Below are 25,146 nucleotides of genomic sequence, written 5' to 3' on the forward strand. Positions count from 1 at the left end.
GCAACAGTTTCTGCCTGAACAGAGAGGCTGGTCCCATTCTGGGATGGACAGTCAGAGGATCAAGGTCGGCAGCAGGGGATCTAAGCAACAGGATCCAAACAGGTAGACAGACACAGAGCTCGCCGACCTCTCAGATGTTACACTTGATGAGAGAGGGAGAGGGAAACTGTGGTGAGTGTGTTGGGGCGGAGGCCGCACCGCAGAGAGGCACGTGGTACGCTCGCTCCAACCTGGGCTCAGGTTGGCACAGAGCACATCCAGGCAGCAGAGCCCAGGCCCTGCAGCATGGCACCGCAGGCTGGTCAGGACCAAGGTGGGGCCTCTGGACAGAGGCACAGTCTGAGGCCTGGGTGGTAAGTGAAGACAAAGAGGGGACAGCAGTATAAACTTCCTTGGGTCTTAGCCATAGTTCAGGAGGACAGAGGTGGGGAGCGGGGAGGATGCAGCAGGGGGAAGGAGAAAGGTGGAGTCCACCAAGAAGAGTCCAGCAGCCATGTTCAGCCCCCAGGAACCAGTTCCGGGCTTGTCAAATTCTAAGTCCCACGGGCGGGAGAGGCTTAGAGGTGAGTGATGGGCAGGAGAGAGGGGTGGGAAGAGGTAAAGACTATTAGTGTTAGTGCCTGTCCTGTCTCTCCTGGTGACAGGCTGAGGCGAGGGGGGAAGGAGCAGGAACTAACAGGCGCCACACGAAGTCTGTGGCGCATTTAATTATTATTTCACCCTGATTTTCTCGGGCAGCAGGTTGCAGCCAAGCAGGGAAGACCAGCAGATAATGTGGGCAAGCTGGAAACGATAACACACAATGTGCAACTCACAGCAACTGATTAGAAGGCTGTTGCAGGGGAGTCGACGTACAATCCTGCCTTCTAAACAGACAATCGTGGATTCACGTTGGCATCCCCACCCCACTTGAAATGATAAAACCCCACTTACTGACCTTATATTTTGTTTTTCCAGGTTACTTGGCACAATACTTTGCAGCCGTCAGAGACTTCCAAAGGCAACATGCGCAACACCGGGCTTCCTATCAAAGCAATGCGACCCGGGATGCCTGCTGCAGCTTCACGCGATAAAAGTGTTGCACCGGCTTCCTTTGGTACATTTTTGTAAACAGTCCCTTTTGTTTACAGTGCAGATAATCAAGTGAAATCTCAAGTATAGCAGCCCAAACCAAACCAATTCACATGAACAGGGGAAAGGTACCTAATTACGCAGCCAGTTTATCAGCGGCGCTTCCGGGCAGGGAAAACATGCCTTGCTTCCTTACCCGCATGCCAGGCGGTTGGCGATAAAAAGGCATGGCTCCTGCTCTCAGGACGTTTGTACTGTTAAAGGAAGTGAGAGGGGAAAAGAACAGTAATTAAAAGCACCAACCCAGAAGTCAACCTGCCTCAGGGTGAACCTTGGTTCCATTACTCACCAGCTGGTGACCTCGGGCAGGTCCTCTGACCTCTCCAGGCCTTTCCTTCATCTGTAAAATGGGAGCGGACAGAGCCCAACCCATGCGGACCCTGCAAGGATTCGGCACCAAGTGTGGTCCACACTAAATACTCAGCAACTGTCAGCAGAGGCCAGTGTTACTGTGGTTACCATGATTAGATGCATTGACGTGGCAAGTGCCACGGGAGTTCTGAGGAAGAAGAAGTTCTGTGGGCTGCAGTGATCAAAGGCGTGGATCCCATCTAGATACGTGGATGAGGAAGTCAGACGGAGAGAAGAGAGGGCAGGGAACCTGGCGTGAGCAAAAATGCTGTAAGGGAAGTGAGACAGGACCAGTATACAGCCAGGGTGTCAGAAGGGTGGACTAGAATTTCTGATCTGGGAAATGCAGGGAGACAGGTTACAAAGGCATGCCAGGTCTCTCTGCATGTAGGTAGGGGCCTTGTATGCCAGGCCAAGGGATCTTGATGTTATCTGGTAGGCAATGAAGAGCTACAGAAGTAACATTAAAAAGTCATAGTGCCCTGGTTGGTGCGGCTCAGTAGACGGAACACCAGCTTGCGAACCAAAGGGTCGCCAGTTCCATTCCCAATCAGGGCACGTGCCTGGGTTGGGGGCCGGGTCCCTGGTGGGAACCAGAGGCAACCACACATTAATGTTTCTCTCCCTCTCTTTCTCTCTCCCTTCCCCTCTCTCTAAAAATAAATAAAATCTTTTTTTAAAAAGTCATGCTGAAATATTCTCATTATCCAAAACTTACCTAGAAGGGTAGCCAGTGATTTTCAAACTACGGATTACCCAGGGAACACATTAAACACATTCGACTCAGTTCATTCGGAGTGAGGCCTGAGATTAGGCATTACTTATAAGCTTCCTAATGCTGATGGTGTTGGTCTTTGGGGCACTCTTTGAATGACGAGAATGCATCTATTCGAGGCAGGCTGATGGAGGAGAATGTTTGATGGCAGGTAGGTAGACCAGATGGACGAACGTGAGGCAGCAAAGGCACAGGTCAGCATGTTATAAAGATGCAGTACTGGAAATCTTTGGTCCTGATTTTAGGTTATACGTTCAAAGAATAACCTAAACTTTCAAGTGTAACTCTTCATTCTGACCCTATTTTTTCTTGACATCTTAAAACAATGTTACTTTAAATATCTCATATAAGATAGAAGTTTCTTTTACTAAGTACCAGTTTTTCTTATTTTATAAATACAACGCACAACATTATCAAGATTTTCACCCAGAATGTACCTATCTACCACAAAATAAAAACATGACCAATGGATTCTTTTTTCCATAAAGGAAAGTGGCATGAACACCTCCATGATGGGCAGCTACTAATAACTTCAAGGATGACCGAAAGGGTCAGCAACATTCGGTCACAAGAAAGAAACCACAGCAGCAGTTCCTTATGTGACAGTTGGATTATGAGAAAAACAGCCTTCCAGCTATCACAGCGAGAACGGTGCACCCGACCACATATGTAGATGAGAAACTGGATACACTGGCTCTAACACTTGTTACAATGACTTTTCAGAAACTCAACCCCGGGTTGGGCAGCTGTCAAACCCAGTGATTTCTTCCTGAGAGCGGGCTGTGTCTCACTGAGAGCCTGCATCTGTGTTCCTGTGGGGTATCGGGGAGGGGGGTGTCAGGGGGGTGTCGGAATAATGCCTGTGACAGGCAGAGAGAATAAAGGGGACTTCTGGTCCACTCTCCATGACAGACGGCCCTCATCCATGGGTGTCGGAGCTGGAAGAAGCTTGCCGATCATACACTGTGACCCCTCACTTCCGAGACGAGAGGAGTGCAGGCCAGGAAGGTTCGGTGGTTTGGGGGAAGCCCGGCCGGTGGCAGAGCTGGGACTAGGTGTCGAGTCTCCTCATTCCCAGCCCCGGCCGGGGCTTCCTGTGCTACGGAACCTTACTACAGCAGTGCCGGAATGGCATTTGGAGAGTAAAACAAAAGTACGTAACAAAAAACAAAAGTACGTAACAAAAAACAAAAGTACGTAACAAAAAGCATGCTCACCACAGGAGCCATTCGTTTACACAAAATGCCGTCATCCACCCAACACGTACACACTGCGCTGCGGGCAGCATCATGATGAATGCCCTGGTCTACCGGTTCACGTTCAGTGTGCATTCGAGGACTGGAAATGACATGTACACACCAATAACTACATGGAAGCATACACAAGAAAGATATTTATGACAGATGGGGAGTTTAAAGCAGAAGCTGGAGTCTGTCCCCTTGCAGGGGGCTGGAAGGTGGTGGGTAGGGTACAGGGTGGGGCCTCTTTCAAGAAAAATATCTTAACGCCTGGGCCTTGAAGGATGAGTAGCATTTGCATGTGCATCTGAACGTGTTTCACATCAGATAGGACTACAATATCTGGAATCCTGAATGTGAAAGAGATTAAATAATATATCCTTGATAACATGAACTAAGTTAACTTAACCAAAGTAATAAAAACAACACGTTCTATTTGAAAACCTACACAGTAAAGTCATTACTTGTCTTCTGGTCCAGCTTCTGAGCTTTAATTCCTGCATCATCCATTCTGAAGTCTCCACTGGTAAAAGGATTACCCTCAAATGCGAGGATGTAATTTTTGTCCGTGGAGTGAGATGGATTAAAAACCATCTGAAAAACAAACATTTTATGATTTTCAATCATAAAATGATCAGACTATAATTATGTCTATGGCTGGATTTTGAAAGTCCGGTTTTGTTTCCAGAGAGAGGAAATTCTGAGGTCATCTGGAAGAGCTTACGCAAATCCATACTCCCCAAAGGGGTCGTGTGCAAAAGGATAAATAGAAAATGGGATCTCTGACAACAAAATTCTGAGACAAAACAGTGGAAATAAAACTAAGGCATCACCATTGCAAAGAAGATACACAACTTGGTAAGATAAAAATGGAAATCTCACGAAGTCTGCTTCTTCGGCCACTACCCTCCTCCGCAGGTACAGCCAGTGACTGCTGTGTATGGGTATGAAGGACAAGATGGGATTTCTAGTCTTTTCTCTACTTTTTTCTATACAGGAGCATGTAGCTACTTCCAGATCAATAATCACATCCACCCACACAGGTCCCCACTCGAACAACTGCAATTTTGTTGAGGTCGCATGACTTCATTTATAAGAGAATCATCTGGATGCACAAAATAATGACCAGGAAATTCTAGTCAGAGATTGTCCAAGACATATGTTCACGAGTCAGCTGCTGGCAGAAAGGAATTACGGGAAGTTAAAGAACACAATGAGGAATACTGTTGCAAAGGAGAAGCAGATGATCTGCAGGAGTAAATGCTACCCTGAATCGCTTTCCTCTGGGACCCTGGGCCCTGGGAGGCTCTTCCGCCGTGAGTGCGCTTCACCCAAGCTCACGACACCCCTTCCCTCCACAGTGGCTGTGATGTGAGGCGCATACGAATATTTCTGCCAAGAGAATATCCCTGAGTCCCTCTTAAAATTGCCTAAGCCCCCACCCCCATGGATGCTGAAAATTTACCTGGTCCACGAGTCACGATGCTCTTACCTTCCACCAATTTTAAATACCCACAAAAGAAGAAGTATATGTTCCAGGTAACATGAAGAATGGAACTCTTACACCAGAAATATCAGATGTAACTTTGAACGCCTCTTGTCGTGACTGGAAGCATTTTGGTGCCTCCGCATTTCCACACTATGTGGGTATCTGACAACCCCTGTGCCCTCAGGGCCGCAAGTGCCAGGTCACAGGGTGGCCTTTCTGCACATTCCCGTTTAGGGTCACCGCTGGGAAGCAGAAGGAGATTCCCAGAGCTCTTTGCCGATCGACAGGTGGTGGGAATGTGCAGATCTCAGTGCTCATGAGCGGATGGAGAAGTAAACACCGTGAGGAGAAAGACACCAGCCAGAAACCACAGGGGGCGCTGGCGAGCAGAGGCGAGCCAGGACAGTGCATCGGCTTCCTGATGACCACAGAGGCTAAATCGTGAATGGAAAATGTCCCCAAAATAAAGCAAATTGGGGCCATTGGAGATTAATGCGTACTTTAATGTTCTCTTTTTCAGTTTATAAGAAGATAATCCATAAACTACAAATGAGAACACTGTCACTTTTACTGTCACTGGGTATTTAGAGTGACAATGGACCAACACTTAGTTATTAATCTCTACGGTGCACAGAGCACTGTGCTGGGTACAGCGGAAGCTGCAGATAAGCTCATAAACTCAAAGAGCTGGTAGCCGTTCGTGGAGATAATCCTAAACACTACATTTCTGTTTATCAAGTAAGTGAGTGGAAAAAAATACACAACCCTAAGTACAATCGACATTTAGATAAAGTAGGTAAGAACGTTCAGTGTGAAGAAAGAAAGGCTCCGTGGAGCAGGACCGTGAAAAGCTGAGACTCACTGGGGCAGACGGGGACCAGGGAGGGCGCTACCAGCAAGGGGAACAATCAAGTTTAACTCCCATCCCACATTCAAGGAGCAGGCACTCTCAGCCGAGGAAAAGCAGGAACTGGGGACTGAGGAAGGGTGAGTTTAGGAAGGTGACCGGATGCTGGACGGCCAGGCTAAATGTTACAGTCACTGGCGATTTTGAAGTTTTTCTTTTTAAAAAAGACAGCACTACAAAATTTTCAGTGAGTTCTATTAATATGAAAAAGGAAATATTTCTTTAACCTTTTTTGTACTAGGAACAGCCTGTTATCTCACGTTGATTCCACTGTATAAACAGCAGTGTCAGTTCTCACACCTCCTGAACTTCTGCCCTTTGCAGTGGGTAGAAAAAGTTATTTTAGTTACGCAAACAGTTATTTTAGAACACAAATATACAAATCATGATTACTGGCTCTAAGTAGAAATTATGTTTTAAACACTGGAAGGAAGCTCAAATTTTGAAATCCAAATATTAAATACTTTATACATTAGGAAAAACAGACTAGTACCAATTTTTATTTTTGTTTTTTACATAAGGTATCATCTCTTGGCTTAAGAAAGTAACTTGTTCCTCAAAATCCCTTCTTTGCTAGGAAAGTTTCTCTCTTTATACTTAACAAGCTATAACAGCAGCCCCCAAGTGATCACCCATTAAAAATAAAAATCTCAAAAATCACTGTTTCTCCCAATACAGCAAGCACCTCCATAAAACATGAGTTTAACATAGAAACAGAAAAGCTTAGGGGAGATATAAAATGGCAACATACAGCCAAATAACAAAAGGACATGAAACACCAGCAGATACAGCTCAAGAAAGAAATGTGTAAAAGAAAAATAATACCATAAGGCGGGGGCCGGGGTATGCCACACTGGATGCAGCACGAGGGAGAAGAGACATTGCCGACAATACCCCAAGAGACATGCAAGCAGAACAAGCAAATGAAATAGAAACTAACAAAAAATGTAAAAGGACGTCCGTCCAACATAAGCACAATCAGTGTTCTCGAAGAAAAAGAAAGTGACGCAAAACTGTTACTAGTCAATCCACTGTGTACTTTTACTCAAGGACGAGGGCCCAGGCAGACATTTTTGAACATGAACGACGCCAGGGAAGATAGTCTGATGATCCCTACTAGACAGAGGACCAGCTTCAGCTAAACGGAAGCAATGGCACAAGGCCTGGAGGTGAGCTGTGAATCTATTTATTTGTAAAAGTAATGTTAAAATGAAAAAGATTATGATTGCAGAACAGAATGTGAATGTTATGAACCCTGACAGTATATATTTTAAAAGACATTGCTTTTATTCATTATAAAAATCATGCCCTGGCTGGTGTGGCTCAGTGGACTGAGTGCCAGCCAGCGAACCAAAAGGTCACCAGTTCGATTCCCAGTCAGGGCACATGCCTGAGTTGTGGGCCAGATCCCTGGCTGGGGCATGCAAAAGGCAACCCATCAATGTATCTCTCATGCATTGATGTTTTTTTCCCCTCCTCCCTCCATTCCCCTCTCTCTAGAAATAAATTAAATCTTTTTTTTTTAATTTTTAAAAATCACCAAGGTAGACATAACCGAAGTAGTTACGCACCAATTCACAAACCTTATAAAAGTCTCTCATTTCGTCCTTGGAATGCCCTCCGATTTAATCCATGACACACCAGTGTTTCTATCAAGGTATAAAGTGAAATGATTCTCTGATGCCTTATGACCCAAGTCTGTCTTTTTGAATCACTGGCTTTGGTTGTCTGGTTGGTTTTATTGTTGTGCTTTTTCGGTTTAGCTTGTAAAATGACAGTGTAATATGGGCAAGCACTTCTGGAAGAGACAGCTCTTGATCTTTAGAAGTTTCTTTGGGAAGGATCTGGCAGTCACCGAACTGAAAATGATGAACACTCGCTCCTTCAGTCATTAAAGGCGCAGATGCCTGTGCTAACTAGAAACCTCCCTCTTTCGTTGCCTTATTTTAGTGATCAGATACCAGCTTTCTTCTGGGTAACTGGGAACCTGGCTAATGAACTCTACTGATGCTGGTCAACTCAGTGAAACACCACTCAAGCTTCTCAAACACCGAGTGTCTAACCCTAGAAACATTATGTAATTTTACATTACTGATTTTCCTTTTTCTTTGAAACCACCTGCGCCACCAAAACAGAGGTATGTGTGGAAGTTAGACATCGCTATTTCTTTGGCCAACTTTGATTCATTCTTGGAAAAACATTTTTCTCTCCTTTTTTGGTTTTGCAACTTCATTTAATGCTTATCACACTTCATTTATTCTGCTTAGAAATTACAGTGCTATAAAAGGATAACACAAAGGAGAATTTAATCAGGGCATGTTCAGTGAACTATCATGCCTGGTTTGGTCGCACCCTGCGGTGGTCTCCAAACTGCCTTGGTCACATAATCCTGGGGAAGATCAGATGTACGGGCCTATGAATACATTTATCAATACGTTACATGCACACGTGCTACTCCGTTACTATGTTAGGTACATTATAAAACATAATGTGGAAATTCTAAAGAACTAAAGATGCAAATATTTTATTTGTTAATGGCAAATGGCTTTCTGCTGTCACTAGGAATTATTCACCATATTTATCAAGGATGTGATTTAATGTACTTCATTATTTCTGAACATCGCAGTTTAATCCCTTGTGCTCGAGTAATCTGTTTTAATACTTGGCTTCACTGGCTGCCAGAGACATGCCACGGATACAGGCAGACACGACCGGAGAAAGGACATCACGGCCCCTCGGTTTTTAATTCCATCCCCCGATTAGGAAAAGGTTTAGGGTTGTCGTCGTCGTTTTTAACTATTACTTTGTTGTTACTGCTGACTGACATTCAGCAAGTAAATGTCCTCCTTTCCTGACATTAGCTGCTCTTGAAGATTTATGAGAGCTATCAAATTTTTAAATTTTTAAAAATTGGATTCTAAGCCCACTGAAACTTAGGACATTCCATTTTTAACTTATTAAACATGCAGATATGAAGGGTTTTAATCGGTGACACACATCATTTTTTAAAAATCACATTTCTAGCCCTAGCTGGCGTAGCTCAGTGGATTGAGCATGGGCTGCAAACCAAAGTGTCATAGGTTCAATTCCCAGTCAGGGTACATGCCTGGGTTGCAGGCCATGACCCCCAGCAACTGCACATTGATATTTCTATCTCCCTCCCTTCCCTCTCTAAAAATAAATAAATAAAATCTTTTTAAAAAATCACATTTATAAACACCCATTTCCAAAAATGCTCTCCCGTAGCACAGGATTCTTTGGAGGTACTTTCTCACTTGTTAAAATATTGCTTCTCCCTTGAAGGGCTATATTTAGGTGTACTGTTCGGAAAACTTCAGAGGTAGGGCATCCCATCTCCATGAGGTGACCCACCTCATAGAAGTAAGATGACCTTAACATGTAAAGGCCAGCAAATTTGGACACTGTGTCTTTTGGTAAAAGGAAAATACAGTAATGATTCTTTGTTCTTTAGTTAAAACAACCCCATATGATAGAAATACACTGACATTCATTACTCATCTCACAAAGCGTCTACAAAGATGCTATTATATTTTAAAGGACTTCTCGTCCTAGAACCATCTAAGCAACACTGCCCTGTGGCACTCCACCTGCCCGCGCCCTTAACTGCCTGGCCACCCTCCGACAGTTGGCTCAACGGCTTGCTCATGAATGATGCAGCGAAAGGATTTCCTACACGTCACTGTTAACCACGGTGAGTGCAACTCCTTACTGCAAATAACCTACTTGATCATTTCTAATGGGCAAGGCTGACTTCTGGTCAGATTTCATGAAATTACTTTTATCCCAAACAGGAACACCTGCCAAATGTCCCCCAATATCCATTTTCTCCTTCCTCTTCAGTATCAGAAACTTAGAGGACACGTGACCACCCAGGGCAAAGACAGCACATCCCACATGACCTTGGAACTAAGTTTTGGTCATGAGGACGTAAGTAGGAATAAAGGAGAGCCTTAAAAGGAGGGACGTATCTTCTGCTCCCTTTCCTCTTGGTACTTTGCTGGGGTTCAAGTGTGATGGATGAAATTGAAGCAATCCTTGGAGGAGGAGGGAGAAGCCAGGTGCTGAGGCAGCCAGAATAACAAGAAAGGAGGCACCTGGGCCCCTTGTGACTATGTCACCCTCAGACCAGCCCTGGACCGCCGAGTCTGCGTGAGAGAGAAGGACACTGCTGTCTTTCTGAGCTGGGTTATTTGGGGTTTCCTGGTTCGCACTGCTGAGCCACCCCAACTAATACACCTGGTATCAGGGCCGATGAAGAGCTCCCACTCACGGTCAGAGGAGGGGCCACTCCACCATTTTCTCAGGTCAGCCTATGACCTTCGACCTGCAGCTTCCTAACAAAAACCGCTTAAGCCACTTGCCCATTTTGTCAGGATCGGTTCATCAGCACAACATAGTGTACTCTCCAAATCTGCTCTATCAGGCACGCAGGCTCCGCCACGAGGGCGCCACCACCGCGCCAGGCCAGCTCTTCTCTCCGGACACCTTGGGGGCCACGAGCAGCCTGTCCCACGTTAAATATCAAAGCTTCGTCGGTTCTGGGCAATACATAAATACACAAAGAAGTTCTACTTTCCTCCTGTCCCTCTCCCACCCCCACCAACTGTTCTTACCCGCCTCCCTGGCGGGCGAGCAGCCACCACCGAGGGTATCGGTGCATTAATAAGACTGAACTATAAATAATTTCTCTCCTGCATCGCGATACTATGTGGTGAGATGAAAATGTTCCTTAGAGAAAAATCAGCATGGAGACGTGATCGCCATAAAACCGAGAACTTGTAAAAGCGAACGGCACACCAAGGGGTGGGTGTACGGGGAGACTTTGGTGCCTTACCGGAAAACCTCGAGAACGCTCCTTTCTGGTAACTTGGGAGCCACCTGCTTGAATGCTTTTTGGAAATCTTCCAAAGTTAAATAGCCACGATCTGTTTGAAAACAAAATATAAAACATTCACTTACCTTTATGAACCCTATAAACTGTTATTTCAGCCATAAAACTTACATGCTACTTTATTTTTTAAAAAAGATTTTGGTTATTTATTTTTTTTAGAGAGAGAGGGTAAGGGAGAGAGAAAGAGGGAGAGAAACATCAGTGTGAGAGTGATCATGCACCTCGATCGGGGACCAAACCTGCAAACTAGGTATGTGCTCCGACCAGGAATCGAACCGGCAACCTTTCACTTTGCAGGACGATGCTCAACTAAGCTGAGCCACACTGGTCAGGGCTTACAACGATACTTTAACATGCTATGAGGAGAAGAGCAGTGATTAACAGCTGATTACATGTAAGATAAACTGCGACTGTCTCCTTGGGAGAATTTAAGGATCCAGTGATGCTCTCCTTCAGTGAAGCCACGGGCGACCTGGAGGTCACTTCCAGCCCTGTCACTCACTGAGTCCCCAGGTCCCAGGGAAAGGACTACAGAGACAGGCACTGCAGTAACAGCAGCAGGCTTCAAGTCTTTGTAAACCGCCAAAACAATGTATTCTTCAAGATTCACTTTTTTCCCTTGCTTGGCGCTGGAATGATAACATAATCATATCGAAGGGGAAGCCATAACAGCAGCCAAGATACTGAACCTGGACTCCGTGAGCGTTTCGCCCTGTGTGAGGTCCAAGGGGCAGGGGGCTCTGAAGTCACCCTCTCAGCCACATCCAGCGAGGGAAACCAGCTCCTCCAGCACTTTGTGGGTCAAAGCAGGAGTCGAAGAAGATGCCACCATCTCCCACACCTCCATAGGTGGCTCGTGACCTATACCCCATACGGCCGGCCCTTTTGTTGTCCCGATTATAGTCATAAGAACAATTACATAGCTGCCAACGTTATTTTATCCATGGTAAATGACAAGAATTTAAAATCATGATGGAGGAAAAAAAAACTCCCACCAATACCTAAGGTAATAGCTAATGAGAACAGTAAAATAAACTTCCAAGTATATTTATTTGGTGTATTGAGTAAATGTTCCCATTCATAGCTCCCTAATAGAAATTTTTATTATTTTTATTTTTTTTAAGATTGTACTAATTTGTTTTTAGAGAGAGGGGAAAGGAGAGAGAAAGAGAGGGAGAGAAACATCGATATGAGAGAGAAGCATCAATCGGTTGCCTCTCGTAACAACCCCAACCAGAGACCTGGCCCACATTTGAGGCATGTGCCCTGACTGGGAATCAAACCAGCGACCTTTCAGTTTGTGGGATGATGCCCAATCCACTGAGCCACACCAGTGAGGGCCTTAACAGTCATTTTTACTATAAAAACAGTTTAAAGAGACTTACAGTATCTGTCAAAAGCTGTGAAGATGTGTCTTATTTCATTCCAATAGACCTGAGCTTCCTTCTTTTTCCTTACAATGTTTAAAAACTCCTCCAGTGATACACCTAAAAATTGGGGGGAAGAAAAGTCCAAAGTTGACTGCCTTCCTCTTTAAGAAAACACAAAACAAAAATAAGAAGTAATACATATCAAATTTTATCTTAATTTTATCAGTAAACAGTATTTATTTCTAAAGAGCTACAAAGTGGAAAAGACATTCTGCTATATGCTAAGTAGGCCCAACCCTAGGAGTCAACAGCAAAAACAATGGCTGGTTTTAGCTCACTGGGCTTTTCCAGGGGACGAAGGGGGGGGGTGACCTCAAAAAAGTGGAACACACTTCCCTATAACAGAGCGAACAGAGGGGCCCCGAGCTGTATATTAAACAAGGCCTCCTAATTTTTCTTTCCTTCTGCTACTTTGATCCTTCCATCCTAGCCAGATGTCATTACCGCAGGTTTTTTTCCAACTGGGAGATCAGGGCAAAGAAGTAGCTCCTCAAAAGTCCGCACCGATTGGACACCACAGATAAAAGCGGAGAGAATATTCCGTAAACAATAGGGCTGGCACCGGCCCCAGCCCTGGGTGCACCCGGTGACTGTTCCGCGGCCCCGGGCTCTGCTTCCTGCGACTCTCATAATAAAAGAGCCCAGCGTGATCCTATGAGATTGGATTCCGTGCTTACAAAGTCTAGTAAAATGAATTCTAATGTGATCTTTGTAACGGGTTTCAAGAGCAGAGCCAAGAATCTAAACGTTTCAGTGACCTGGGCCCTAAACAGATAAAAAGAACAGTTCATTTTTATACATCGGGATTTCAATTAAAAAAAAATGTATCACCGTCTTAAAAATAGCCCCAAATCATACAATTACTGAAAACTTGCACCCTTTTCCTTTTGATGAGGTGATACGGAGTGGCATTCCCTTCCTAAAATAGTTCCAATGGTGGAAAAAAACATAGAAAATAATTTTCTCAATTTTTCCACATTTTTCTTAGTTGTATATAAAGATTGAGAAACTAAAAAAGTTTAACTAGTTTTAAGTGCTGAAATGAGTCTTTCACAATTCATTAGGACCCACTGTGTGCAGGCATGGGCCACGCCCTGGAAACAGAGGGAAAAAGAGATCTCACACACACACACACACACACACACACACCCCTCCAGTCCCAAGGGAGTTGCCAGTCTAGTGGGGGAAGGAGTGGTTACACGGGACCAGCTGCAAACGTACACGATTATAATACTGTGTGCACCCAAAAAGGGGAAACAGGGAGGTTGTAAGCGCGTCAGAAGGATCCTCCTGCAGAGCGCCCTCTGGTGGAGGAGAGATCTCATAGAGCAGGTACTATCTCAGCTAAGGCCCCAACGATGAGAAGGTACCAGCTGGCTCAAGGCTGGGAAGGAGAGCATTCAAGGCAGTGGACACTGCAGGGGCCAAGGCCATCATGGTCGGGATGTAGTGAGCGAGACAGTGACAGGAGGTGGGGCTGCTGAGGCGGGCAGGCCCTGGTGGGGCCACAGGAAATCGTCCGGTTTTTATTACACTTGCAATAAGACGTCAATTAAAAAAAAAGATTTGAATTGGGAAGTGACATGAATTGATTTAGACTTTTTAAAAGATCTTCCTGGCTGTTCCCTTGAAAAGGGACTGGAAGAAAGCAAACGGAAAAAAGGGACACCCGTTAGGAGTCTACCGGCGAGAGATGTGGGTGCTAGGTGTTGGCGGTGGCAGCCGAAGACAGAAAGGTTTCCACCCAAGTTTCACAAGAGTTGAGGGGCTGGAGGAGGCAGATGTCAAGGAAAAACCCTAGGCTCTGGCTTAGGTTGGTCTGAGGAGTCATCTGAAGGGATGAGAAAGACGAGGGAAAGGGCAGGAAGTCGGGCAGGCAGCCGGATGTACTCCAGGCAACAAGGCGTGTCTCCCGGCCCCCACCACGGTGCTTGCGATGTGTTCAATGAGCAGGTACTGCATGGAATTAGCACATGTGGTGTTTGCCCCCACGGGAGTGAGGGTATGGGCTGATGCAGCTTCGTTGTCACCCATTCACCCCTGAGACCAGAGAACATACTGAAATCTGCTGGCTGAGGTTAAAACTGAAGTCATCACGCTGGGTGTCCAAGGGATCAAATCCTTAACTTTAGTTCCACGAACACCAAAAGCTAATCAATGAAATAGCATCTAGACGAGGTGAAATTCTTGAATAATGTATTCACTGACCACAGCATATCTTAGGAGGCCCTCCGCCATCTAGCCCCAGCCTGCCTCGCTGGCTTTCCTAGCAAACTTCCCCGTGTTTCCCCGAGACAGGCGGCTCTCTCTACCTCCGTGCTCTTCCATGTGTGGGAACGCACTGCCTGGAATGTGCATTCCCTTTTCTCCTAGTGAACTTTTTTAAATCTTCACCCAAGGATATGTTTTCGTTTATTTTAGAGAGACAAGAAGGCGGCGGGGGGGGGAGGAGAGAGAGAGAGAGAGAGAGAGAGAGAGAAGGAGAGAGAGAAAGAAACATCAATCGGTTGCCTCCTATACATGCCCCAACTGGGGATCGAACCCGCAACCTAGATACGTGCCCTGACCAGGAATGGAAACCACAACCTTTTGTTGTATGGCTGACGCTCCAACCAACTGAGCCAGGGCTTTCCTAGTGAATTTTTATTGGGTTGGCCAAAAAGTCCATTTTTTTTCCATAAAAGACCCATTTTTCATTTTCACCAATAACTTGATTGATTTGGATATTTTGAGTATGTCGGCTATCTCCCACTATTGACTTCTAGTGGGTGGAGGCCAGGGGTGCTGCGAAACACCTTCCCATGCATAAGACAGCCCCACAGCAAAGAATTACTTGGCCAAAATGTCTTGGCCAAAGAAACTTTGCAAACCACTTCTGATATGTTGCATCAGTCACAGCACCTTCTCCATACACTGCACGAATCTTTTTTAGTGTCTCAGTTGCTTTTTTACCTTTCTTGAAATAATAAAGCATAATAAACCAAAAATCTCGCATATTTTCTTCCACTTTCAGAATTAAAATGGCTACACAAAAATTCACCAATTTTGATGTTTTTTTTTTAATGCATGCTGGAATGACAGCTGTCACAATACAATCTAACAAAATTGTTTCGAAAGAAGTTAAAGACAATTAAGCACAACTAGAGCCATCGTAGGGAAAAAGCTACACGAACTTTTGGCCAACCCAATACATCTCCCTCCAGAAGCAACGAGGGCCTGACCTCCTCTTTGAAAGCTACCCTGGTTTCTTTCCCTGGAGTCCCTTTTCTATGACTCTGAGCATAGCACAGCCATAGACTCCGTTGGGTCCCATGGTAACTATTTGGCTGCACATTTGCCTGAGACACGCTAAGGGAAAGCACTGTTTACTGCTCAAAATTCTGTCACCAGTGCTTAGCATGACACCTTGCATGTAAGTAGGCATTCATAATGTTTGTGAATAAGTAAATAAAATAATAGGGAGATACTATTTCTAGTTTTCAGCAAAAGGTATTAAAATCTGTTTGAAATGATCTTATAACTTTGTAAACAAATGCCAAAACGTAGGTCTCTTTTGAATAACATAGACAGCAAAATCAATAATCATTTCAGAGACCCCAATTTGCATATAATATAGTAAAAAATAAATAAAAACCAGAGGAAAGGAAATGCATGCATTGTATTTGGTCTTATCATCGCATCTGATTTAGGGAAATGATAAGGAAAAACAGCACAATTTCCTGGTTCATTGCATGATTCACAAGAAAAAAAATGCATGAGTAGTGATATCTTTTAAATTACATATTCAGAAAACTCATTGGTGTTTGGAGCTATAAAGTAGCCAGGACTTCATTGCACAATGCTGTCGGATACAAAGCAGATGTCCTTCAGCTTTCCCAAAGTGAAAATGTGGGTTTCAACTGTATGGTTGTCACCACTTAAAAAGAGAAACAATCTAACACCACAAATAACTCTACATATGCAATCAAGTTCATTGGCACTATCTTCCCACAGGATCATTCACCGTATTTTTTGAAATCAATACTGTAGAAGTCATCAAGTAATATTAAACCATGTAAACACTCTCCCGCTGTTGTCCCCCGGCCCCACATGCCCTTCACTTGTTTTAATCTTCCATGGCAACACGTATCCAAGTGCAAACCCCTTCTCTGAAAAGGACCCAGGACTTTGCATCAGCTTGGCTCTCACGCTGTAGTAGTTAAGATCACTTTCAAAGCCACTGCGTAATGCTTTGCTATTCCTGCAGCTCTAAAGTGCAAGCTCATGAATGCAAGTCTTATGCATTCTGCTGCTCTTTAAATGGCTGAGAAATAGAGGTCCTCCCACTAGCTCCACCTGCTGTTACAATATTCAAACCTAAAACTGCCACTTCACAAAGACTTTCATAATTCTGTTGCCATCAGATTTCAAACACAATGAGACCTGCATTACCAGTGCCCACCCCTAGAGGCAATATGTCCGAAGCATTCTCACTTCAAATGCAACCCTGGGTCCAAGCACACCTCTCACTGAGCAGCTACCTAAAAAACACGCCTGCCTATAGTTACACGTTGAGGATCCCAACAATGTCAGGGACCACAGACCGGGGCATTTATCTGAGCTTCTTACTACTCTGTCTGCAGACGGTGTCCAGAAATCACCTGGGCAGTTGGATTCTATCAGTAGTTTGCGACTTGTTCTTTTTTTTAGCTGTAGGAAAGCTAAATGTGCAAAGGGGATGAATACAGAGCTGTTTGGTTTGGAGCAAGGTGGGCTCCCCACCATTCCCTGGCAAGCAGTGGTCCCGGAAGTGCCCCCACAGGACCCAGGACTGAGGATCACATCTTAAAGACCACGGGGACCGACGATCTTTACAAATCCTTCGAGACGGCTGGTCTCTGCACGTTCCACACCACTGCAAACATTTCCTCCCATTTCATAAACCACTCTTGGCCAAATGGACCCTTTTCATGTTCTATAATGAATACACTCGTATATACTTTACTTCCCACACGACTCAAGGGCATGTGATATAGATATGTCATGTAAAGAGACAGACAAGGAAATGTTATCTTTTCTATTTTTTTTTGTTTTTGTTTTTAAGCAGTTTCCTAGGAGGGTAATCATCTTTCACTACAGGGTGGATATATTCAGAAAATCCAATAAAACTATATAAGTGTTTTCCTTGAAAGTTTCATTATGTATATATATTTTTTGTGGTTCACAGGTCTAAGCTTAAGGGCCCATGTGCACAGAGAAGCCCTCTTGAAAATGACGCACTGGTCCAGTTATGGCTAGCACAGTGAGCTTAAATTAGACACTGCAATAAACCTGGGGAGAGTAAAAGAGAAAACAATAAAAACGCCAGCTTATTTAGACGGTAAGTCTGGCCTTAGATTCAGTAGAAAGGACAGGGTTCATGTTCATAATGCCACATAGTAATTTTTCTAGGGGCTGAAGGATGCCTGAAAATGCGGGTTTGAAAGGCTCGAGTAGCCTTTCAACAGGTACAATGCAAGCCTCCTCTAGTGTGAGAAACAGAGTTCAGGTTGTGACTTCTGGAGGCCACGAGGGGAAAAAAGGATAAAATGTGCTCACATAAAAACACAGTAAGTACAGCCCTGGCTGGTGTGGCTCAGTGGATTGAGCATAGGCCTGCAAACCGAAAGGTCGCTGGTTTGATTCCCAGTCAGGGCACAGGCCTAGGTTTCGGGCCAGGCCCCCAGCAGGGGGCACTCGAGAGGCAACTGATAGATGTATCTCTCACACATGGATGTTTCTCTCCTTCCCTTCCCCTCTCTTGAAAGATAAATGAAATCTTTAAAAAAATAAATTTTCACCTTTTAAACTATATGTATACATAGTAAGGACAGAACGTGCAAGTGGCATCAATGACATAGAGCTGTCACAGGCAGCTGGGTAGTACCTTCAGAGGACTAGTATTTTCTCTTGGCTTCCTGCATGAGAGTAAGGGAATCAAAGAGAAAAGAATCATCCTTCATGGAAGAAATCAAGTTTTACTATCGTTTTGGGTAGAAATTGAAAAGAAAGAGTAAAACAGGTTAGAGTACAATAGAGAAATCTGAACCAATAAAACCTTATTTCTATCAAATATTATGTATATCTCCTGCTCATAAACCTTCAAAGCTTCCTTGGTGTTAATAGTGCAAAGTCCTGACACCTCATTCCGGAATTTAAAGCTGCAGGATTCCTTCTAGGCAAACTGGCCCTTAACCCCCTTCCCAACCCCCAACTTCCATCCCTTTATGAGGGACAGGGACCTGGGAGAAGGAACTTCAGCCCTGAGGCTGGACAGAGCGGAGGAAGAGGGTCTGTGGGAAACTCCCAGGGCGGGGGAGCGTGGGGAATGCAGGAAGAACCCCACAGCGGAGAACGTGCTGACCCGGCCTTTGCACAGCCTGCTGCGGAGAGGGAGTGGTAAGGCCCCTTCTCTGTACCAAGAAAAAATGCCTCTGCCAAGTCTACGTGACATGCAATGCTTCGATGGCCGTGGAGTGTAGGGGCTGAGTCTAACTTCACGCTGGGTCCCACAGCCGCCCGCACGGGCAGCAGGTAGAGAGAGCGAGCACCAGAAGCGGGAGGACACACTCGCAGCCGCAGCCGGAGTCTGCACCGCCGTCATTCACTGACTGTGCTCGCCTCTAGCTTCTCCGCCCTCCCCAACCCCGCCCATCCGTCCTAGTTTGGCTCCGCCCACCCCTGCTCTTGAAGGGAGCGCTGGCTTCCTCCACATTCTCAGAGGTTTCCTTGTCTCCAGTAGGGAGGTGACATCTGGCCACAAAAGAAGTGACAACACTTTTTTCATCTCTCCTAACCTATATTTTATTTTTTTATAATGTCTTTAGGTCAGTGTCTCTTTTTTTCCCTCTCCCTACAATGCACTAAGCACCCTCTAAGTGGGTAAGTAACTGAACTAACTTACGTATCAATTTAATCTGTGGGCGATACCACGAACCAGTCCCAGGATGATGATGCCAAGAAAAGGCAACCTCAATGCGTCTGCAGTTTCCTGATTATAGAAAAGAACTAGGAAGTCGACTGAAACCTGTAGTCACACAGAACTTAGTTATGCGGGATACACCGAGACCGTCACTGTTTACGTAGAACTTGAGAGACTAGAAAATGGAAATGGAAACTTAGGCCAAGAAGGTATCTAATAGTAAACTGTCTGGTTCGAAACAAACCGGACGAGACGGTGCTAAACAGAAGCACGCAGGCCGAGTGCCCGCTCGCCTCAGCACCCACCAGCTGCTCTTCGACCAACAGAGCTGCTGGGCAGCGTGGCTGAGTCAAACAGCCGTGATCACCTTGGTCATCAGTCAACCTCTTGGATTTTCCCATCGTTCAAAGGTAAAGGTTAGGAGTTCCTAGAAAGCTTTTTTCTTCTTTAAGCATCCAAGTAAAATACATTTGCTGTTCTAAAAGAGCAATAACATACGGAAACAGAAAGGGAGGAAAAAACAAGCCTCAATCTAATTACCCAGTCAAGGCAAAATTCGGATGTGCTCTGCTCTGGCTTTTCCCCTCGGGCGCACCTCATGTGGATCTGGGACAAAGCAGAGGCAGCTGTGCGAGGGTTCAGTGAGGCACCGTCCATGCCCTTCTCGGCTGCTGTGTTTTAGACGAGATGCTCTACAATGTGACCCACAATGAAGTCCAAGCCTCTGAGACCACACGTGGTCTTTGCCCTTCGAGGAACTACACAGACGTGCCTGGCACCGCGCCACTGGCCTACGGGGAAGAGATTTTAAGAAACAGCCATACAGAATTCACTAATGTGTTTACTGAACCGCCTTGTGGACATCCAGGTCCACGCATCAGACACTGCGGGAGAAACACCCCACATCGGGGAAAACGGTGTCTCTCCAGAAAAGCGTTTCTATCGTGCGGATCGCTACACCTGGCTGTGGCTTCCCGTCTGCGCAGAACCCTGAGCAGCACGGAACTGATTCGGACGTCCGCGTCTGCGAGCTACGCAGAGCCTGCCTTCTGTGGCCTGACCTGCTCCTGCCTTCAACCCGCCCCTTCCTAAGGGAATGAACATTGGCCTCCAGCCCATGGCAATGACCGACTAGTTGGACTCTTGGCACCATCAAAATCAGGGGAACGGTTCATTGAACGGCTGACAGGGTGAGCCTAGAGGTCAGACCACTGCGGCCAGCTGTGTCCTGGCCCGCTGTGCCACCCTGGGCACACTACTTAGCCTCTCTAGGCTTCGGGATTTTTTTTTAAAACTTAGAGAATGGGTATAATCCTCACAGCACAGAGCAGTCGCCTTCAATTTAACAATCCCTGAAGAGTCCTCATCACAGAGTCTGGGTGCGGTAGGCGCTAGGAAACCACAGGTGTCATATCTATAATAATAATAACAAACACTGCAACACATGCAGATGTATTTGTAAACCCTAAAGAACCATCAAACACCAAGATGAAGACAGTCAATTATTCCTCCATGGAATCCGGTTTCCTCACTTTAACAAAGGGAACAAAGGACAGACCCTGGGTTTCTGCTGGTCGCACACTTCTTTCCCTCTCTGTGCCTGGAGGAGGCGTGCACTGTGTCACAGCGAGCGAGGGGTGTGATGAGACAAAGCCCCGGGGAAGAGTCGGCAGCGCTGGACACTGGAACCAACCCCAACAGCAGTCTGCTGCTTCTTGCAACAAGTGGCATGATTTTTTTTCTCCCACTAATGTCATTCCTAGTTCCTGGTGCTTGTTACAAGCACTAAAAGGGTCTTCAGCACCTTTTTGCTCCTCATTCTGGCCATCCTCAGGTTCTTCCAGTGTGATTTTCAGGTAGACATTCTACTCTTATTTCCAACAGCTTTAACTTAACTCTTCACTCTTGATTTTCACAGGGAACTCCTACAGAAACGACCCACGTTCAGAGAGACCAGCAGCTCGCGGAAAGCAGGATCTGGGCCCCCAGGTCTAGGTTCCGTGTGACATGTGTGCACCATCAGGACTCAGCCAAGTCCCGGTCACTCCAGGGTGTGAGGGTGGACCTCCCCCAGGAGGCTGAGCAGCAACTGGGCCCTGCACAGGGAACCCGGAGGGTGGCATCTGGGTGGAAGAAGAGCCGCAGCTAGCAGGGGTGCTCCTGAGTCACGGCCACCCAGAAGAACCCCGGAAAGCGACCACCTGAATAAACAGCTCCCAGAAAGTCGAGGCCAACATTTCAGCTCTTCTTCAAGATCAAAACATTAATGAGAGAGAGAATGTATTTGGGATAACATTTAATCTGTGCATAAACCCTCTTTCCTCAAAAAAAAAAAAGACTTGAATATGACTTATGTCACTGAGAGGGAGAAAAGAGGGAGTTGATGGCCTCTTGAAATGGGTTCAGTATTGGAAAGTTCTAAAAGAAAAAAGATATGCTGGCAGTAGTCAGAGTTCAGCAGGGACTTTCTGCTGGGATGGCTATTTTCCTCTTGAGTGTTTGTGGCCTTGGGTCTTCCCTTGCAAGTGAACACATATTGAAGCTAGTTAGAGAGTTAGTACCCGGGTTGTACGTCTCTCCCTTTAAAATGTGAAGTGGTGCTTTGAGAAAGTTAATTTGACATTGACAGCAAGACCCCAAGAGGAAGGGAGAAGGCTGGAAGCTTCTATGAAGGAGATCCCTTTCACAGTCTTTCAAGGAAGGCAGTAAGTGCCTACGTTGTGATCTCATCTGTCAAACCCAATCTTCCCCGAGTTTCTCAGATGACTAATATACCCTACAACCTTTTGAAATATAGTTTAAAATTCATGTTCAGATGAAGATGGAGGTACAGGTAAATAAAGTTTGCCTCCTGCACAACCACATCGAAATTACAACGAACTATAGAACAACCATCACTCAGTACTGTCAGAAATCGAGCTGAATGGAAGACCAACAACTAGGGAATTAAAGAATCCACATCCATCCAGACTGGTAGGAGGGGCAGAGACATGGAACGGGCTGGTCCCACACCCACGTGTGGTGGATAAAAATTCAGGAGAGATATCTCAGGAGCAAGGAGTCCCAGCCCCATACCAGGCAACACTCACCCCCTCCCCAGCCCAGGGTTCCACAGACAAGAAGATAAGTCCCCATAACTTCTGGCTGCAGAAACTAGTGGGGATTGAATCAGTGGAAGAAACTTCTGAAGTCCCAAGCAGTTCCTCTTAAAGAACTCACACATGGACTTCCTCAGACTCACCCCCTCTGAGCTCCAGCACCCAGGCAGTAGCCTGAAGGGCACCAGTGTGGTCTGAAAGCCACCAGTGGCGTACAGGGAGGGACTGGAGTGTCTGGCATGAAGGTGAGAGCTGGGGGACAGCTTTCTCCCAGACAGAAAGGCAGGCAGAGGCCACTGTCCTAGTTCTGAGCCCTGCCCCCACAGAACCCCAGAGGCGGAATGTGGTGTCTTATCTGAGACTCATCAACCTGGCTGACACTTGTTTCAAGTAGCTTTTCCATATGAATGGCTGGTCTTCACTCATGCTTCACAACTTCCTAAATCCTCTCAAACAAACAACAGCCCACCTCAGTGAGCCCCCTTACCTCTTGCTAAGTGGCCACAGGCCTGGCACTGGTAGCAGCCAGCAAAGTTCACAGCTTGGCTTTACCTGGGAACCTCCAAGCCCAGCACAAACAGCAGTTTTATAGCTCAGGCAAGGTGGTCCCAGGCAGAACACAGGTAGGTGCTGACCTTGGCCTGCACCACCTGAGAAGCCCCAGAGCTTGCACACCCAGGGCACAGCTAAAGACCACGCTGGAGCACCACCACCCCGCCCCTGCACTGCTGACCCTCCACCAAGGGTAGAGATTGGTGGTCAGTGGTCACAGCCAGTCCTTGCAGCTGAATGGGCTGGGTAAATCCCTCCCACTGACCTTCCAAGAGCAACGAAGGCTCAACTACAAGAGGAGGATGTACTCAGCCCAAAGGACACACCTCAAGTACCCAGCTTGGGTGATAGGGGAAGCTGTGCCACTGGACCCTACAGGACACCTACTACATTAGGACACACTACCAAGACAGGGAGTCATAGCAGCTCTACCTAATACATAGAAACAAACACAGGGAATCTGCCCAAACAAGGAGACTAAGAAACATGTCTCAAATGAAACAACTGATCAAAACTCCAGAAAAAGAGCTAAAAGAAATGGAGATAAGCAATCTATCAGATGCAGAGTTCAAAACACTGGTTATAAGGAAGCTCAAGGAACTTTGTGAGGACCTCAACCACACTAAAAAGATCCAGTCAGAAAAAAAAGGATACACCAATTGTAATGAAGGACAATTTCCAAGGAAAGAACAGTAGACTCAATGAAGCCAAGAATCAAATCAGTGATTTGGAACATAAGGAAGCAAAAAACGACCAACCAGAACAACATAAAGAAAGAAGACTCCAAAAAAACGAGGACAGTGTAAGGAGTCTCTGGGACAACTTCAAGCATTCAAACGTTCACATGATAGGGGTGCCAGAAGGAGCAGAGAAACAGAAAGGAATTGAAAATCTATTTGAAAAAAATAATGAAAGAAAACTTCCCTAATTTGGAGAAGGAAATAGACATGCAAGTCCAGGAAGCACAGAGAGTCCCAAACAAGATGGATGCAAAGAGGCCCACTCTACTACACACCATTACTAATCTGCCAAGGGTTAAAGGTAAAGAAAGAATCTTAAAAGCAGCAAGAGAAAAGTAATTACTTATAGGGGAGTTCCCATAGGACTGTCAGCTGATTGCTCAAAAGAAACTTTACAGGCTAGAAAGGATTGGCAAGAAATATTCAGTCATGAAAAGCAGGGACCTACAGCCAGGACTGCCCTACCCAGCAAAGCTATCACTTAGAATCAAAGGGCAGATAAAGAGATTCCCAGACAAGGTAAAGCTAAAGGATTTCATCACCACCAAAACATCATTGTATGAAATGATAAAGGCACTTATCTAAGAAAAAGAAAATCAAAACTATGAATAAAATGGCAACAAAGTCACAACTATCAAGAACTGGATCTAAAAAACAAAAACAAACTAAGCAAACCACCAGAACAGGAAAAGAATCATAAATACGGAGATCTTTTGGAGGGTTATCAGCTGGGAGGGGAAAGGGAGAAATGGAGGAAAAGGTACAGGGATTAAGAAGCATAATTGGTAGGTACAGAATAGATGGGGGGTCGCTAAGAATAGTACAGGAAATAGAGAAGCCAAAGAACTCATATGCACGACCCATGGACATGAACTAATGTGGGGCGAGGAATTGCTGGAAGAAACGGGGGTACTGGGTAGAGGAGGACAAGGGGGGAAATTGGGACAACTGTAATAGCATAATCACTAAAATATACTTAAAATATAGCATCAATACGAATGCACGAAGTTATGGAGGTGCTGTGCTTGTGTACAGTGTGGCAAGGGAGGGTAGGGTGACAGGAAGTGCAAATGAGAAGACAGACGGGGTGAAATGTTAACAATAAGGGAATCTGGGCAAAAGGCACACAGCTATTCTCTGTACTATTTTAAATTATTTCTTTAAAAAGTATGTTTAAAAGGCCAATCCAGTGCTCTCTGGACCTTGCTCTCAAACAACAGGCACTCGTCTTTCTTGCTCTCATCCCCCCTTTCCCTCTTCTCTGGGTCCTTCTGCTAAGCTTAGAAACACCTTCTTTATGAAACAAACAAACAAATGCAAGTATTGCTCTTGATCCACAGTCACTAAGGTCCTCGTGAAAGATGTGCCACACTTTCTCACTCTCCGTCTACCTCGGACCCTCTCTGGCCGGGCCCCTGCCATCACCCCACACAGACACTGCTCTTGCTCAAGCCCCCACGCACCCCCCAGGCCGCCAATACCGATGGATCCTCTTCGGTTCTTACGCTACTGGCTCTTCCACTGCATTCGACAGCGTGGACCACACCCACTTCTCTTGCCTTTGGATCCAACACTCTTGATTT

General features: G+C 45.6%; 1 protein-coding gene across 1 annotated transcript in view; it reads right to left on the reverse strand.

The window, feature by feature from the left end:
• Positions 1-25,146, reverse strand: part of EFCAB11 (EF-hand calcium binding domain 11) — a 122,396-nt gene that overhangs the window by 92,538 nt on the left and 4,712 nt on the right. Inside the window, exons 4-5 of the mRNA XM_028507532.2 lie at positions 12,189-12,290; positions 10,747-10,837 (exon numbers count right to left, since the gene is read on the reverse strand). Coding sequence (XP_028363333.1) covers positions 10,747-10,837; positions 12,189-12,290 — 193 coding nt within the window. The remainder of the gene's footprint in view (positions 1-10,746; positions 10,838-12,188; positions 12,291-25,146) is intronic.

This window comes from Phyllostomus discolor, chromosome 1, assembly GCF_004126475.2.
Source record: "Phyllostomus discolor isolate MPI-MPIP mPhyDis1 chromosome 1, mPhyDis1.pri.v3, whole genome shotgun sequence".
In the NCBI taxonomy this organism is placed as follows: domain Eukaryota; kingdom Metazoa; phylum Chordata; class Mammalia; order Chiroptera; family Phyllostomidae; genus Phyllostomus; species Phyllostomus discolor.